General features: G+C 47.8%; 1 protein-coding gene across 2 annotated transcripts in view; it reads left to right on the plus strand.

The window, feature by feature from the left end:
• Nucleotides 1-13,826, plus strand: part of NUP210 (nucleoporin 210) — a 106,334-nt gene that overhangs the window by 10,757 nt on the left and 81,751 nt on the right. For both annotated transcript variants that reach the window (XM_041761489.1, XM_041761488.1), the window contains exons 2-4: nt 7,914-8,050; nt 9,567-9,698; nt 13,363-13,459. In XM_041761489.1, coding sequence (XP_041617423.1) covers nt 7,914-8,050; nt 9,567-9,698; nt 13,363-13,459 — 366 coding nt within the window. The remainder of the gene's footprint in view (nt 1-7,913; nt 8,051-9,566; nt 9,699-13,362; nt 13,460-13,826) is intronic.

The raw sequence follows: 13,826 nt of genomic DNA on the forward strand, positions 1-13,826 counted from the left end.
AGAGAGAGAGAGAGGCAGAGACACAGGCGGAGGGAGAAGCTGGCTCCATGCACCGAGAGCCCGACGTGGGATTCGATCCCGGGTCTCCAGGATCGCGCCCTGGGCCAAAGGCAGGCGCCAAACCGCTGCACCACCCAGGGATCCCTATTTTTCCTAAAACAATTTAAAATGAAAGAATAATGATTGAAATACATAAAGAGTCCATTGAAGTCAGTTCATCTGTGTACCACTCCTCTCCAGTGTTGTGTGTGCCATACCCTGGGGAAGAGACTCATGAAGTGGGAGAAATATTGGACCTTTTGTTGCACAGACCTTGTTGTGATCCCTGGCCCTGCCACTTACAGCTGTGTGGCTTTGGGGAAATTGCTGGACCTCTCTAAGCCTCAGCTTCATTTTCCCAGATGGGCATGCTGGAGGATAAGTAATCTGATGGGTATCAGTTTTCAGCTCTGGGCATAACACATGGTGGACAATCCCCTTTGTGATCTTTTTCCATCTCCCTGTATTAGTAAGGATTTTCTAGAGAAACAGGACCAATAGTATATAATTTTATTATATTTAAAGAGATTTATTATAAGGAATTGGCCCATGTAATTTTGGAGGCTCACAAACCCCAAGATCTATAGGATGAGTTGGCAAAACTAGAGACCTAGGAGAGCCAATGATAAAACTCTCATCCAAAGGCTGCAGGCTGGAGACCCAGGAAAAGCTGATGTTTCAGTTTGAGTCTGAAGGCAATAAGCCAATGTCCCAATTCAAAGGCAGTCAGACAAGATAAATTCTTTTTTTTTTTTTTTTTGACAAGATAAATTCTTAATTGGAAGAGGATCAGCTCTTTTGGTCTATTCAGGCCTTCAACTGATTGGGTGAGGCCCACTGACATTAGGGCAATCTACTTAGTCTACTGGTTTAAATGTTAATCTCATCCAAAAATACCCTTGCAGAAACACCCAGAATAATGTTTACCCAAGTGACCTCTTGACCCAGTCAAGCTGACACATAAGATTATTGAACTCCCCCAGCACCTTTTTATATTATATTTTAAAGTTTTATTTATTTGGGTAATCGCTATAGCCAGCATGGGGCTTGAACTCATGACCCCAAGATCAAGAGTCACATGCTCTTCCAACTGAGCCAGCCAGGTGTCCCATACTTTTATTTTTTAATAAAAAAATAGTCCCCTGAGGTCTCAGCACTAGCCAGATGTGAGGTGCTCTTGCTCATCATTCCCTCTCTTATCTCCTCTGCCACTCCCTGCCTCTGTGTGCCTGGCTTGGTGTGATTAACTGTTGTATCTCGAGAATTACCCGTTCTCCCTCTCTGGAAAAGGTGATTCTTTTGCCAGATCCTGGAAGCAGAAATATGCCAGAATTGCATATGTGTAGCCAGGTCTTCATGCCCAACCCCGGATGGAGCCAGCCTACCCTCCTAGAGCATCTGTACGGTTTTTAAAGCCCACTTGGAGATCTGTGAGATGCAGAGAGAGCACTTCTGTGTATCCAGAAGGGGACTTGAACAGCAGAAGACAGCCAAATTTGGCCTTGGATCACATGTGTGCTGGCCCTGGCCCGCAGCATGGCCCATAACCAGTTCCCTCTTTCTGAGCCTCTGTTTACTTCCCTGTACAGTGAGGGCACAACAGCCATTCTCTAAGTTATGTTCACTGTTAGGGGGAAATATTTATATTTAGAAGTTGAATCATGAGAGTGACAGAGAGAGGCAGAGACACAGGCAGAGGGAGAAGCAGGCTCCCTGCAGGGAGCCCGACCTGGGACTGACTCGAAGGCAGATGCTCAACTGAGCCACTAGGTGCCCCTCTGTCCTGGTTGCTGCCCAGTGTTTTTACCCCCTTCCCCTGGCAGTCTCTGTTTGGGCTTCGAGTCCCAAGGGTGCCTGCCTGACACATTCCCAACAAACACTTTCGAATATGCTTTTTCACCTATATTCCATGTGAACCTCACTGTGACAGAGACACACAGTTACTGGATTCTGAGGTTCTTTTGTGCCTCTTAAAAGTACCAGCTGAAGCAGGCAGGCCTCAGGATGTCCCAGAAAATGTCAGATAACTGAAAAGAGCCCTTCTGCTGGTAACAGAAACACAACCCTAGGCTGTCGTAAACCCTCCTGTAGGGGGCTGGCACGAGCCATTCCAGAAGCTTCAGATGCAGCATCCTGGAGATCAGAGAAAATTTGTGGGCGACATGAGCGGGTAGGGGATGTGGCATGGTCTGTTCCAGGCCTGGCCGTCTGCCACATCTGCTGACGTTTCTCGGCACTTTAGTGTTTCTTTTGAGGTGCTTTCTGGCCCTCCCAGATGCCCTGTTAAGGAGTGTGGCTCCCATTGCCCCAGCTTAGCCGAGTTGAGCAGGTGCAGTGACTGAGGCTGAAGCCTGCTGCCAGCCTGTGCTGGAGCCTGTCTCCCCTGCGTGGGATCCCCCTGTCTCCTGGCTGGGATGCTAGGACAGCCTGCAGGCCTCAGGATGGGGTGGGCGCCTCCTTCCAGCTGGAGGTCCAGCATGCTGCTTTGTCTTATCTGGAGGCTGTTATCTGGAGACTTAGCACCCTTGGATCAGCCCTAAAGGTGAAGAGGGGAAACTTTCTCAAGAGGTGCTAAGAGCGCTCAGCACCTGCCAACTCCCAAGCCAGGCCTTGGCAGGGGTTAGAAGATAACCCTGGGACAGGAGGTGGATCGAGAGGAGTGTGTGCCTACCTGGCTCTCCACCTGCAGAGCAGTCCACAGAGCTGGCTGGCCTGGGCCTTTGCCAGTCTCCTCAAGTGGCGTTGAGTGCCTCAGTGTCGCTGGGCAGTGTGTTGGAATGAGGATGTCTGGGATGTGTTGGGTTACATCATAGGTATAATTAAAATTAATTCCTCTATTGCTTTAGTATGGCTTTTTTTTTTTTTTTAAGATTTATTCATTTGGGAGAGAGAGAAAAAAAAAAAAGCAGGCAGAGGGAGAGGGAGAAGCAGGCTCCCTGCTGGGCAGGAAACCAAAGTTGGGGCTCAATCCCAGGACCTTGAATTCATGACCTGAGCCAAAGGCAGATGCTTAACTGACTGAGCCACCCAGGCGCCCCTTAATAATGTCTTTTTAATAGGAACTTTTTAAAAAATAGGAATGAATCGGTGGAGCACAAGGTTTTCTAGGGCAGTGAAACCACTAAGTGTGGGTTACAGATGCTGGATACATGTCCTCATACAGACTGCAGCCCCGAGAATGAACTCCCACGTAAACTGTAGGCTCTGGGTGATGGTGATGTGTCAGTGTGGGTTCCCAGTTGTCACAGACGTACCCTCCCTTGAGGCATGTTGACAAGTGTGTGGGGGTTAGAGTATGGGAACTCTCCTTACTTAGCACTCAATTTTGTGTGAATCTCAAACTGCTCTAACCAAGTCTATTAAATTAATTTCACCTGTGAGTTTTGTTAAGGCGATTGTTAAGGCTAAATGTGATCTGCCAGCTTTCTCTCGGACAGGTTCATCTGGACTGAACCTCACCTGGCAGCACGCAGGCCTAGAGGGAGAGGTGGGGTGTTTCCAGCCAGACCTCCAGGCTGCCAGGGCCTTTAGGTGGCAGCCCTGCAAGGGTGGGGGGATGCGGGAGAGAGAATTCTTGATTCCTGGCCTAGCACCGTTCTTACCTGTATTGATTCATTACCCCGGGCTCCGTCTCAGATTAGCTCGCTGCTGTGAGGTAGCAGGAGAAGAGGTAGCTGTCCTTGTTTTAGTCTTGAGGAGACTGAGATTCAGAAAAGTGAGGAGGTGTTTTCAGCCCAGACTGGGAGCCCCCAGGTCTGGCCACCAAGGGGCCAGGGAGCAAGCAAGACATATACCACACTGTTTCTGAAGCATAGAAGTGGGATATGATGAATTGTCTTTTGAAATAAACTTTATTTTTGAGAGCAATTTCAGCCTTCACAGAAATTGAGCCAAAATCACAGAAATCCCATATTACAGAGCACCCCCTGTAACATCCTCCACTGTCAACATTTGTTAGAATCAGTGAACCTACATCGACACATCATTGGCCACCAAAGTCTTTAGCTTACATCGTGGCTCATACTTGGCATCCTATGTCCTGTGGGTTTGGACAAACGTACAATGACTTGTGTCATCATCATCATATCAAACAGCATAGTTTCATGCCCTAAAACATCCTCTGTGCTTGGCGTATTTACCCCCCCACCCCGTCTTTTTTTAATTAATTAATTTTTTGTTTTTGTCTTTTTTAAATTTTAAATTGTGGAATAATTTTATTTTACTTTTATTTTTTTAAAAAGATTTTATTTATTCATGAGAGACACAGAGAGAGAGAAAGGCAGAGTGTACACAGGCAGAGGGAGAAGCAGGCTCCATGCAGGGAGCCTGATGCGGGACTCGATCCCAAGTCTCCAGGATTACACCCTGGGCTGAAGGCGACACGCTAAACTGCTGAGCCACCCAGGCTGCCCTGGAATAATTTTAGATTTATAGAAATGTTGCAAAGATAATATAGAGATTCCTTATACCCTTTACCCAGCTTCCCTGAAGTTCATGTGTCCCACAACCAGGAACGTTCATCAAGATGAAGAAATGAACACCAGTGAATAGTCACCAATGTCTAGACTATTTGCATGTCACAGTTTTCCCATGGAGGTTCTTCTTCTGTTCCTGGATGGGGTCCACATTGTGGGTTTTTTGTCCTGCCTTGTTAGCCTCTTCTCATCCGTGTGAGTTTTCTAATTTTCTTATTTCCACACTCGGTTCCACGTGTTTTATATATGTGTGTTTGTGTGGTTTAACAGTCTTTGAAAACTATCTTATTTTTAAAAATTTTTTAAAAAGATTTTATTTATTTGTTCATGAGAGACAGAGGCAGAGACACAGGCAGAGGGAGAAGTAGGCTCCCTGCGAGGAGCCCAATGTGGGACTGGATCCCAGGACCTGGGGATCACAACCTGGGCCAAAGGTAGACACTCAACCACTGAGCCACCCAGGTGCCCCTGAAAACTATCTAGAGGGGCGCCTGAGTGGCTCAGTCGGTTAAGCATCTGCCGTTGACTCAGATCATGATCTTGAGGTCCTGGGATGGAGCCCCACATCAGGCTCCCTGCTCAGTGGGGAGACTGCTTCTCCTTCTACCCCTGCCTCTCCCCTCTGCTGTGCTCTCTCTCTCTCAAATAAATAAAATCTTTAAAAAGAAGAAACAAAACTATCTTTGAGTCCCAGAGCTGCCACCAGCTAAATGAAGTGTGTTTCTAGCATGGTGTGAGGCGCATTGTCACAGGCACCTCCTCTCACTTTCTTACCTGTGTGTGTGTCCCTGCCCACTTTGTCTTTCCTTAGTCTCTGACATGCTGTTTTCTCAGAAGAAAACCCTCTGCAAGGGGACTGCAGTGCACTTCCTCAGGGGCTTGGGGCTCCTTCCTTAACACAGTGGGTGAGGTTTCTGTTCTGAGTACTTTGAGTGGAGGTGTGGGGATGCTCGCATGGCACCAACACCACAGACACATGCCGAGCATCTCCAGGCACCCCACCAGCAGCTCGGCATGCGTCTGTGGTGTTGGTGCCATGCGAGCATCCTCAGGTGTGTGAGGAGGTGCTGCTGTGCCTACCTGGCCCTGGAGAGACACCCAACCCGTGACATGCCAGCAGACGTGGAGATGTCTCTTTGGCTACATTTCACACCATTGCTTTTTAATACCAGGCATTTTTTTTTCTTATGAGTTTCTTTCTGAATATCCCAGATCGATGGTGTTCCAGTGAATTTAATTAAGCAAAGGGCAGGGAAGGAAGCTAAGACTGGAAGAGCCTGCTGTGATCAGGGTGCTGAGTGCAAGCCCTGGGAATGAGTGTTGGACACTCTGCATGGGGGGCCCTCCTTCCCTAGGTCCTGGATTATACTGCCAACTCCCTGAGGGCAACACCTTGTTTTCTCCTCTGTAGAGTGTGCAGCGGACTGGATCGTGCACCTGCTTAAGATCCCCCAGGGGCTTGTCATTGCTTTTGGAACAGATCCAAGCTCTTTGCTTCTGGCCTCTAGTGCCTCCCTGATCTCCGTTCCTGCCATCTCCTTTAAGGATTTTTTTATTGAGATGTACTTGGCATATCACATTGTACTAGTTTAAGGTGTACAACATAATGAGTTGATACATGTGTATATTGCAAAATGATCACAGTAAGTCTAGTTACCACCCATCACATACATAGTTACAGTAAGTTAAAGTAAGTTAAAGGTAAGTTTATCCCTTTTGATCCCCTTCTCCCATTTCCTCCCCACTCCGCCCCACCTCTGGCGACCACCAATCTGTTCTCTGCACCTATGGGTTTGGTTGCTTTTAGAGTTCACATATAAGTAAGCTCATATAGTATTTGTCTTTCTCTCTGACTTGTTTCACTGAGCATAACACCCTGAGGGCCCATCCGTGTTGCCACAAAAGGCAGGATTTCCTCTTTTGTGGCTGAGTAATATTCCAGTGTGATTGTGTGTGTGTGTGTATGTGTGTGTTCCACATTTTCTTTATGCATTTGACAATTGATGGACACTTAGGTTGTTTCCATGTCTTGGTTATCGTGAAGAGTGCTGCAATAAACTTGGGAGTGCAGATATCTCTTCAAGTTAGTGATTTCATTTCCTCAGGATATATTCTCAGAAGTGGAATTGATGGATCATATGGTAGCTCTATTTTTAATTTTTTTGGAGGAACCTCCATACTGTTTTCCAGAGTGGCTGCACCAGCTTGCATTCCCACTAATAGTGCTGGCGGGCTCCCCTTTTCCCACCTCCTTGCCAGCACTTGTTATCTCTTATCTTTTTGATAATAGCCATTCTAACAGGTGTGAGGTAATGATCTCACATTGTAGTTTTGACTTACATTTCCCTGATGATTAGACTCCAAATTTTGAACAATTCTCAAGAAAAGCCATTAGCAGGTCAGGGTGTTGGTTAAGAGCACAGGCTCTGGCCAGTACCTCCCATCTCCTTGACCTCAGCCACTGCCCAGCTCCCTGACCTGAGTCTCAGGCCTCAGATCACACTAGCCCTCCTGTTCTTGAAGCGCTCCTGGCTGTTCCACATCAGGGCCTTGCCTGAAACACCAGATCTTTGTGTGGTATTCACTGAGGGGTCTCCCCCAGAGGCTCCCCTGAGCTTTCTGTCTGCAGAGAACTACAATGACACATGCTCATTCAGTACTTTCTGTGAACTATCTGCTCTGCCCATAGCCACTCATTCCCATCCCGCCTCAACTCGGAAACTGTTGTTAGCCTTTGTCATAGGTGAGAAACCATGGCACCAACCTTGGCTCACTCCCCCAGCCATGCTATCCCCTTCATCCTGTTGTTGTCAAGCCCTGTCTCCCAATAGAAAGTCGCCTTATAGATGTTACTGGTCTCTCTCCCCATCTTCTCTGTAATGTCAGCTCTGTGCACATCAGGATTTTATGATCGCAATTGTTATCCTTAAAGTTGATGATGTCCAGGTTTTATAAGACCTGTTTAGAGCTGTCTGGGTACCTGTTATGTGCCAGGCTCGCCCAGAGGTCAGCAGGGATACACAGCGGTTCCTCCTAACCAGACACCATAGGCAGTTTTCCCACCGATAGAGAGTTATTTCTAGTTGCATAGATTAGTCTTGTAAGGTGACCATCTACTGATCATGGAGATTGTTCCCATGTGTTAGGTGTCCTGTTTAATTTGTTCGGCAGAGACGTGTGTAGAGGTCCCATGCACTCAGGTGATCATTCTCCTATTTGGAGGGGCATCAGCCAGGCCCCATGTCTTCCCGGATGTGAAGATCCTGGATGCTGCCCACCTTTGTTCTCCGTTTAAGTCTGGGATGTAGCTCCAGATGGGGAATTGCACCTTTGGCTTCTGGGCCCCGCTATGCCTCTTGGGGGAGCTTCAGAGAGTCAGTTCTTACCTTCTTGTTGCAGGTCATCTACCCGGCCAGAGGTGGCCAGTATAGAGCCACTGGGAGCGGATGAAGGACAGTGCTCCCAAAAGGCAGTGGTGCAGGCACGCCTGTCTCAGCCTGCCCGCCTGACCAGCATCATCTTCGCCGAGGACATCAGTAAGAGCTTTGAGTGCCCTGTGGGAACCCCTGGCAGGGACAAGAGATGGGAATCACCCCACTGAGACCTGGGCCACGTAGCCCGCCCTTGGCAGTGCTTTCTCTTTCTCTTGTTGGGGCAAAGGATGCTCAGGCAGGAGGGGAGGCCAAGCAAGCAGCACCAGCTCTAGTCCCTCCCAACAGCACTGTGTCCTGTTTTCCCTCTCGTGGAGGCTGGCTTTCATTTCTTTCTTTCTTTTTTTTTTTTTTTATAAAGATTGTATTCATTTCTTCATGAGAGACACAGAGAGAGAGAGGCAGAGACATAGGCAGAGGGAGAAGCAGGCTTCCCATGGGGACCCTGATGTGGGACTCAATCCTGGGACCCCAGGATCACGACCTGAGCCAAAGGCAGATGCTCAACCACTGAGCCACCCAGGCATCCCCTGACTTTAATTTATAAATAATTATTTGTTACCCAGATAACTCCTCTGTGGGTAGAGTCAAAGTGAAGAAAATTGTTGCAATTCTTTTACTACCCCATATTTAACTTAACATCCTATGGTTGTAAAATGCTTAGAAGACAATTAATGTCATTTCCTGTCATGTTTTCTTCCACTTAACATGATATGAAAAGTTCTTATTTTTATTAGAGTCGTTTTTAATGGCTGAATAATATTCCTCATAGGGGGGTTGTCCTGTAAGAATCCCCTTCTATTGGACTTTAGATTGTTTTCAGATGTTTGTTCCAGCATATATAGAAAAGTAAATATGTTTGTACAGAGAACAATTTTGGATTCTTTGAAGCTATTTTCTGCCAAGGATAGATTCCCAGTTTTACATATGAATATTTTTTATGGCTTTTGATGTAGTGCTTTCAAACAAGGTACCATTAACAGTACACAGGTTTTCATATGGTGCCTGGAGAATGGTCACAATGATTTTGTGTCACATGCCATTATTTTTAACTGGAGAATTCTCCAGGTAATGCCATTTATGTATCTTATTTATGGAGCAAGTAAAAAGCTCTGTGCTTGCTCACACAACTCTTTTATTCTATAGTACAGTTGATAGTCTTGTGTGAAAACACCAGTGCAAAGCAAACAAACTCTGGGTGCAGTTCCTAATTTTAGCGTAGGGACAAGCATTCAGAACAGCGTTATCTTTCTGGATTCTAACTCATCACAATGTATCCTGGCCATTTAACTTAATGGTCACACCCCATCAAAACCAGATTTTCTCTGAGGAGTTTTCTCATACACAGCCTAAAATGCTGGTGCTCACCTTGCAAAAGTGCAAGAGGGGTGATGAAAATGCCTCCGAGCCCTTACTCCGTACAGGTCCGTGCTGACTTTGAGAAGGCCTGCGTGCTGGTCAGCAGCTTGGCTTCTGAGGATCACCCGGCTCCATTTCATGGTCGTGGTTTTGTTGGTTGCTCTCATCTTTGCCAAAGTGCAAGAGTACCTGAGCTATGAGACCCTGGAGTGGGGTCGGGGTGCCGCCTTCTGTGCCAACCCCTCTATTCCCGTCCCTCCAGCCACGGGCCAGGTCCTGCGCTGTGATGCCATCGTTGACCTCATCCACGGCATTCAGATTGTCTCCACTACCCGTGAACTCTACCTGGAGGACTCTCCCCTGGAGCTGAAGATCCAGGCTCTGGACTCTGAAGGTGAGGACGTGCCCCTGACAGTCTGCTTCTCTGTCCCTCCACGTCTGGCCCTGCTGTTCCCCTATGGAGGGCTGTTCCAGCCAGGATGGCAGGGTTAGTGCTGGGGAGACGCTGAAGAGGTCAGGACCACTCTGAGTAGCCCCCAGGCCTTGGGAGGTGGCACCCCTTGGCCTCTGCAGCAGGGCCTGTGAGATGAGAGATTCGGCATCCCTAGAGGCAGATTCCATGCCTGTGCACGGGATTGTGCTGGGTAAAGGCATACCTTTGGGAAGCTGACATCCAATGTCTTGGCAGCAATGAGAAGCTGGGAGAGGCTCACTGAATCACCACTCTGGAAACAGTGGGCGCCTTCTCCTTGCCTGGCTTTGAGGGCTGGGGTTGGCTCCCTGGTCCAGACTGCAGGGCACACATGCGAATGTGTGTGCACGCTGGGACACATCTGTGTGCTGTCCCTTGCACCATCTTTCACTTTACTTCACTGGATCCAATATTGGATTGTTCTGGGGTTCTTAGAAGATCTGTTCTTGGGCTGTCTTGGTTGCAGCCTAACCTCTTGGGAAGCTGAGCAAAGGGAAATTTGTAGGCTAAGATTCCTATGGGAGAAAGTCAGGCAATAGACACCTTTCAAGTGAGGGATCTCACAAAACTTAAGCCCAGTCCTTGCCTTACCTTGTCTTTGAAATCTTCCCTGACCTCTCCAGCTCCCTCTGCTTAAAAATAAAGTTCTCTAGATCAGAATTTCCCAGCTTGCTAGTATCCACACTTGGGGCTGGATAATTATTTGTGGTAGGGTCTGTCTAGGATGTTATAGGATGTTCAGCAACCTCCCTGGCCTTTACCTATGAAAGGTAGTAGAACTCCCCAAGTTTTGAGGACCAAAAGTATCTCCAGCCTTTGCCAGATGTCCCCTGGGGACAAAAAAATCCCTGTTCTAGAGCATCTTTCAGGTCTCTCCTTCCTGTCTATTCATTTATCAGATAAGCTGCCTCACTTTTCTGAACTATTTTCTGGTCTATGAAATTGAGATAGTGGTGCTTATCGGGGGCAGGGGGGCTGCAAGGATTTGGTGAGAAGTGTGTAAAGGGCTTAGAGCTGGGCAGCCCGTAGTAGGTCTCAGCGAGCCAGGTGACACCTGAGCAGTTCTACCTGCTGGGCATCCTGCCAGGTGCTGGGAAGGAAGGGCTGGCTTCTGTCTCAGTAGCTCAGGCCATGAGGGGCCCACATGCATCTCAGTAAGTGCTGCTTGTCATCAAATCCGATGTGAGGCAACCTCAGGGAGGGTTGGCAGTTGAGTGTGGGGGACAGAGGTCAAGACAGCTTCTTAGGGACATGCTGTTTGACCAAGTCATGAGGAGTATGGTGTTTGACCACCTCAGAAGGCCATTTTATTCTGGAGGAGACTAAACTTGAAGCAGGTGCCATGGTGGGGGATGCAGGATGTAAAGGATCTTGCATGTCAGACATGGGGGTTTGCACTGGTCTGAAAGCAGAGGGAGCCGGGGAAAGGGTTTGTGCAGTGAGGTGATAGGAGCAGGGTTCTGTGGGAATTACTCAATGATCTTAGGAACAAATGACCAAGCTTGAGGCCACGCTGAGGCCAGGCACTCCTCTGAGCACTTTGCATGTTCTAACCTCATTTCATATCCAGATGATGAATCCGAGGCACAGAGTATGAACACACGTGTATGCAGGGAGAAGACATGTAGTTAGTGTGTAGCAGAACCAGAGTCTAAGCTCCAGCCTGGCCCCTAAGTCCACTCTCTTGGCCAGTGCTCTGCAGACTTTTCCTGTGAAGGGCCATATAGCATATGGCCACACTGTCTCTGGTCTCCCGCTGTTGCTCCAAAGCAATCATAGAGGATGCATAGTGACTGTGTTCTAATAAAAATTAATTTACAGAAACTAGCAGTGTGATGTGGTTTGCCAAGCCCTGCTCTTGACCGCTCTGTTTTATTTCCTGTCTTATGTTACTTTTAAAAAAAGATTTGTTTATTTTTGAGATTCATATACCATGAAATTCATCCACTTAAAGTGTACAGTTCAGTGGTTTTTGATATATTCACAAAGTTGTACAACCATCACCACTAGGTAATTTTAGAACATTTTCATCACTGCAGGAAAGAAACTCAGTACCCTTGAGCAGTTAGTTCCCATTCTTTCCTCTCTCCAGCCCCTGGCAGCTGCTGCTTTTAGTGTATATAGATTTGTCTATTGTGGACATTTTATATAAATAGAATCATACAACGTATGGTCTTTTGAGTCTGGTTTCTTTCACTTAGCATAATGTTTTCAAGGTTCATTCATATTGTACTGAGTATTTCCTTCCTTTTTATGGCTGAATAATATCCCATTGTATGGATAGAGCACATTTGTTTATCCATTCATTTGTTGATGGACATTTAGGTTGCTTCTACCTTTTGACTGTTGTGAATAATGCTGCTTTGAATTTTCATGTGCAAGTCTTTGTGAAGACAAAGCTTTTCATTTCTCTTGGGCGCATACCCAGGAGTAGAATTACTGGGTCACAGAGTAACTCTATGTTGCCCTAAAAGTAATGGCCAGGACAGTCCAGTTTTCTGGAGCTTTTGCCACGCCCTGCTGTGCTTGGCTTCTGAGATCTCACAGGTGGGATGGGGTGGGACCTGGGGCCTGTCAGACTCTAAATGCCTTGCCCTTTGCACTGTAGAAAGAGCTTTTCTAGATTTCAGATGTTCTTATTTGGGTTGCCGGGCAGACAGGGAATATAGATGAAGACTGTGGGGAGGGGGACAACAGAGCATGGTGGGGAATGTGGCAAATCTGAGACCATGATCCTTTCAAGAAGGCTAAGCAGAGGAACTGGGGCCCAGGAGGCTGGATCAGTAGACTTTTCAATAAGCTTGGAAGCTGGATATATATATATATTGCATTTCTTAATTTGAAACGATGGGAAATAACCCAAAAATGTAAAAGCAGCGTTGTGTAGGTAAAAGCAAAGCCACGGCTCCTCAGAGATCTGGTTTTAGGCCTACTGGTTTCTATCTCCCACCCTGTTGTAGGGCATCTACACGGAACCAGACCTTGTACTTACACTAAGAAGGTCTTTGCGGAGTGTTAGGACCCCCTCTGAGTCCTATCTCCAAAATCATCGCCCAGTCATTGGTTAGGCTCTGCTTGTCCTGACATCTGGTCAGAACGCTCACGGACAGCAAGCTGAACTTCAGAGCTAAGGCCAGCTTGGGTGGCTTGCCATCTCCTCTACACTGGGACCCTGGGAATCTCGGCATCCAGGCAAAGAGACAAGATGCTGCTCTTCATCCCCAGCTTCTTTCTCTGCAGAGGGAGAGTAAGGAGGAATAAATGACTCCAGTCTCGCCTAGACTGTAAAGTACTTGTAGATGTGAGGGGTGGTGGTGTCACATGCTACCCTGGGCCTGTCATGAGCAGTCAAAGGCTGGAGGTGCAGTGGGAAGAACACGAGTGCTCACCTAGGACTTGGGTTCACATCCCAGGTGAGCCCTTCATGGTCATGTGACCCTGACCCTGTAGGCCTCAGTTGTTCTTTCCTGAAATGGAGGCATGACACCTGCTTTGCAGAGGGGTGGTACTGACTGTGTTTTCCCCTTCTCCTGGACCCCAGTTAACTCTGCTGCATTTCTGCCCCCCCCCCCATCTGCTCTTACAGGGAACACATTCAGCACCCTGGCTGGGCTGGTCTTTGACTGGACAATTGTGAAGGACACGGAGGCCAATGGGTTCTCAGACTCCCACAATGCCCTGCGGTAAGAGGCGCCTCACCTTTGCAGGAAAGCAGGAAGGGGTCTGTCCGTTGGCTCCTTGTAGGCTGGGGTCTTTTATCATCATCATCAACCTCAGCAAAGATGCCCAGGGCAGTTCCTAGGATGCTGGCCAGCATTCCCCATGACTGATGAAGGAAGAGTACTTTGGCTCACAAGGCTGTGTGGGAGTCTTGCCGCTTCTGCAGCCCACTGGTGGGCCGTGGGAAGTTGTCAAGGAGGCTGGCATGTCTGGCTGTGAAAGAGAAAATTTGCCCCAGATAACGGAAGCTGCACAGGGTGCAGGAAAGGGTTGCATATGGCCTCAGAGGGCAGTGAGAGGGGAGATAGGTTGTGGCTAGGAAGACATTCC

This window comes from Vulpes lagopus, chromosome 7 (genome assembly GCF_018345385.1).
Source record: "Vulpes lagopus strain Blue_001 chromosome 7, ASM1834538v1, whole genome shotgun sequence".
In the NCBI taxonomy this organism is placed as follows: Eukaryota; Metazoa; Chordata; class Mammalia; order Carnivora; family Canidae; genus Vulpes; species Vulpes lagopus.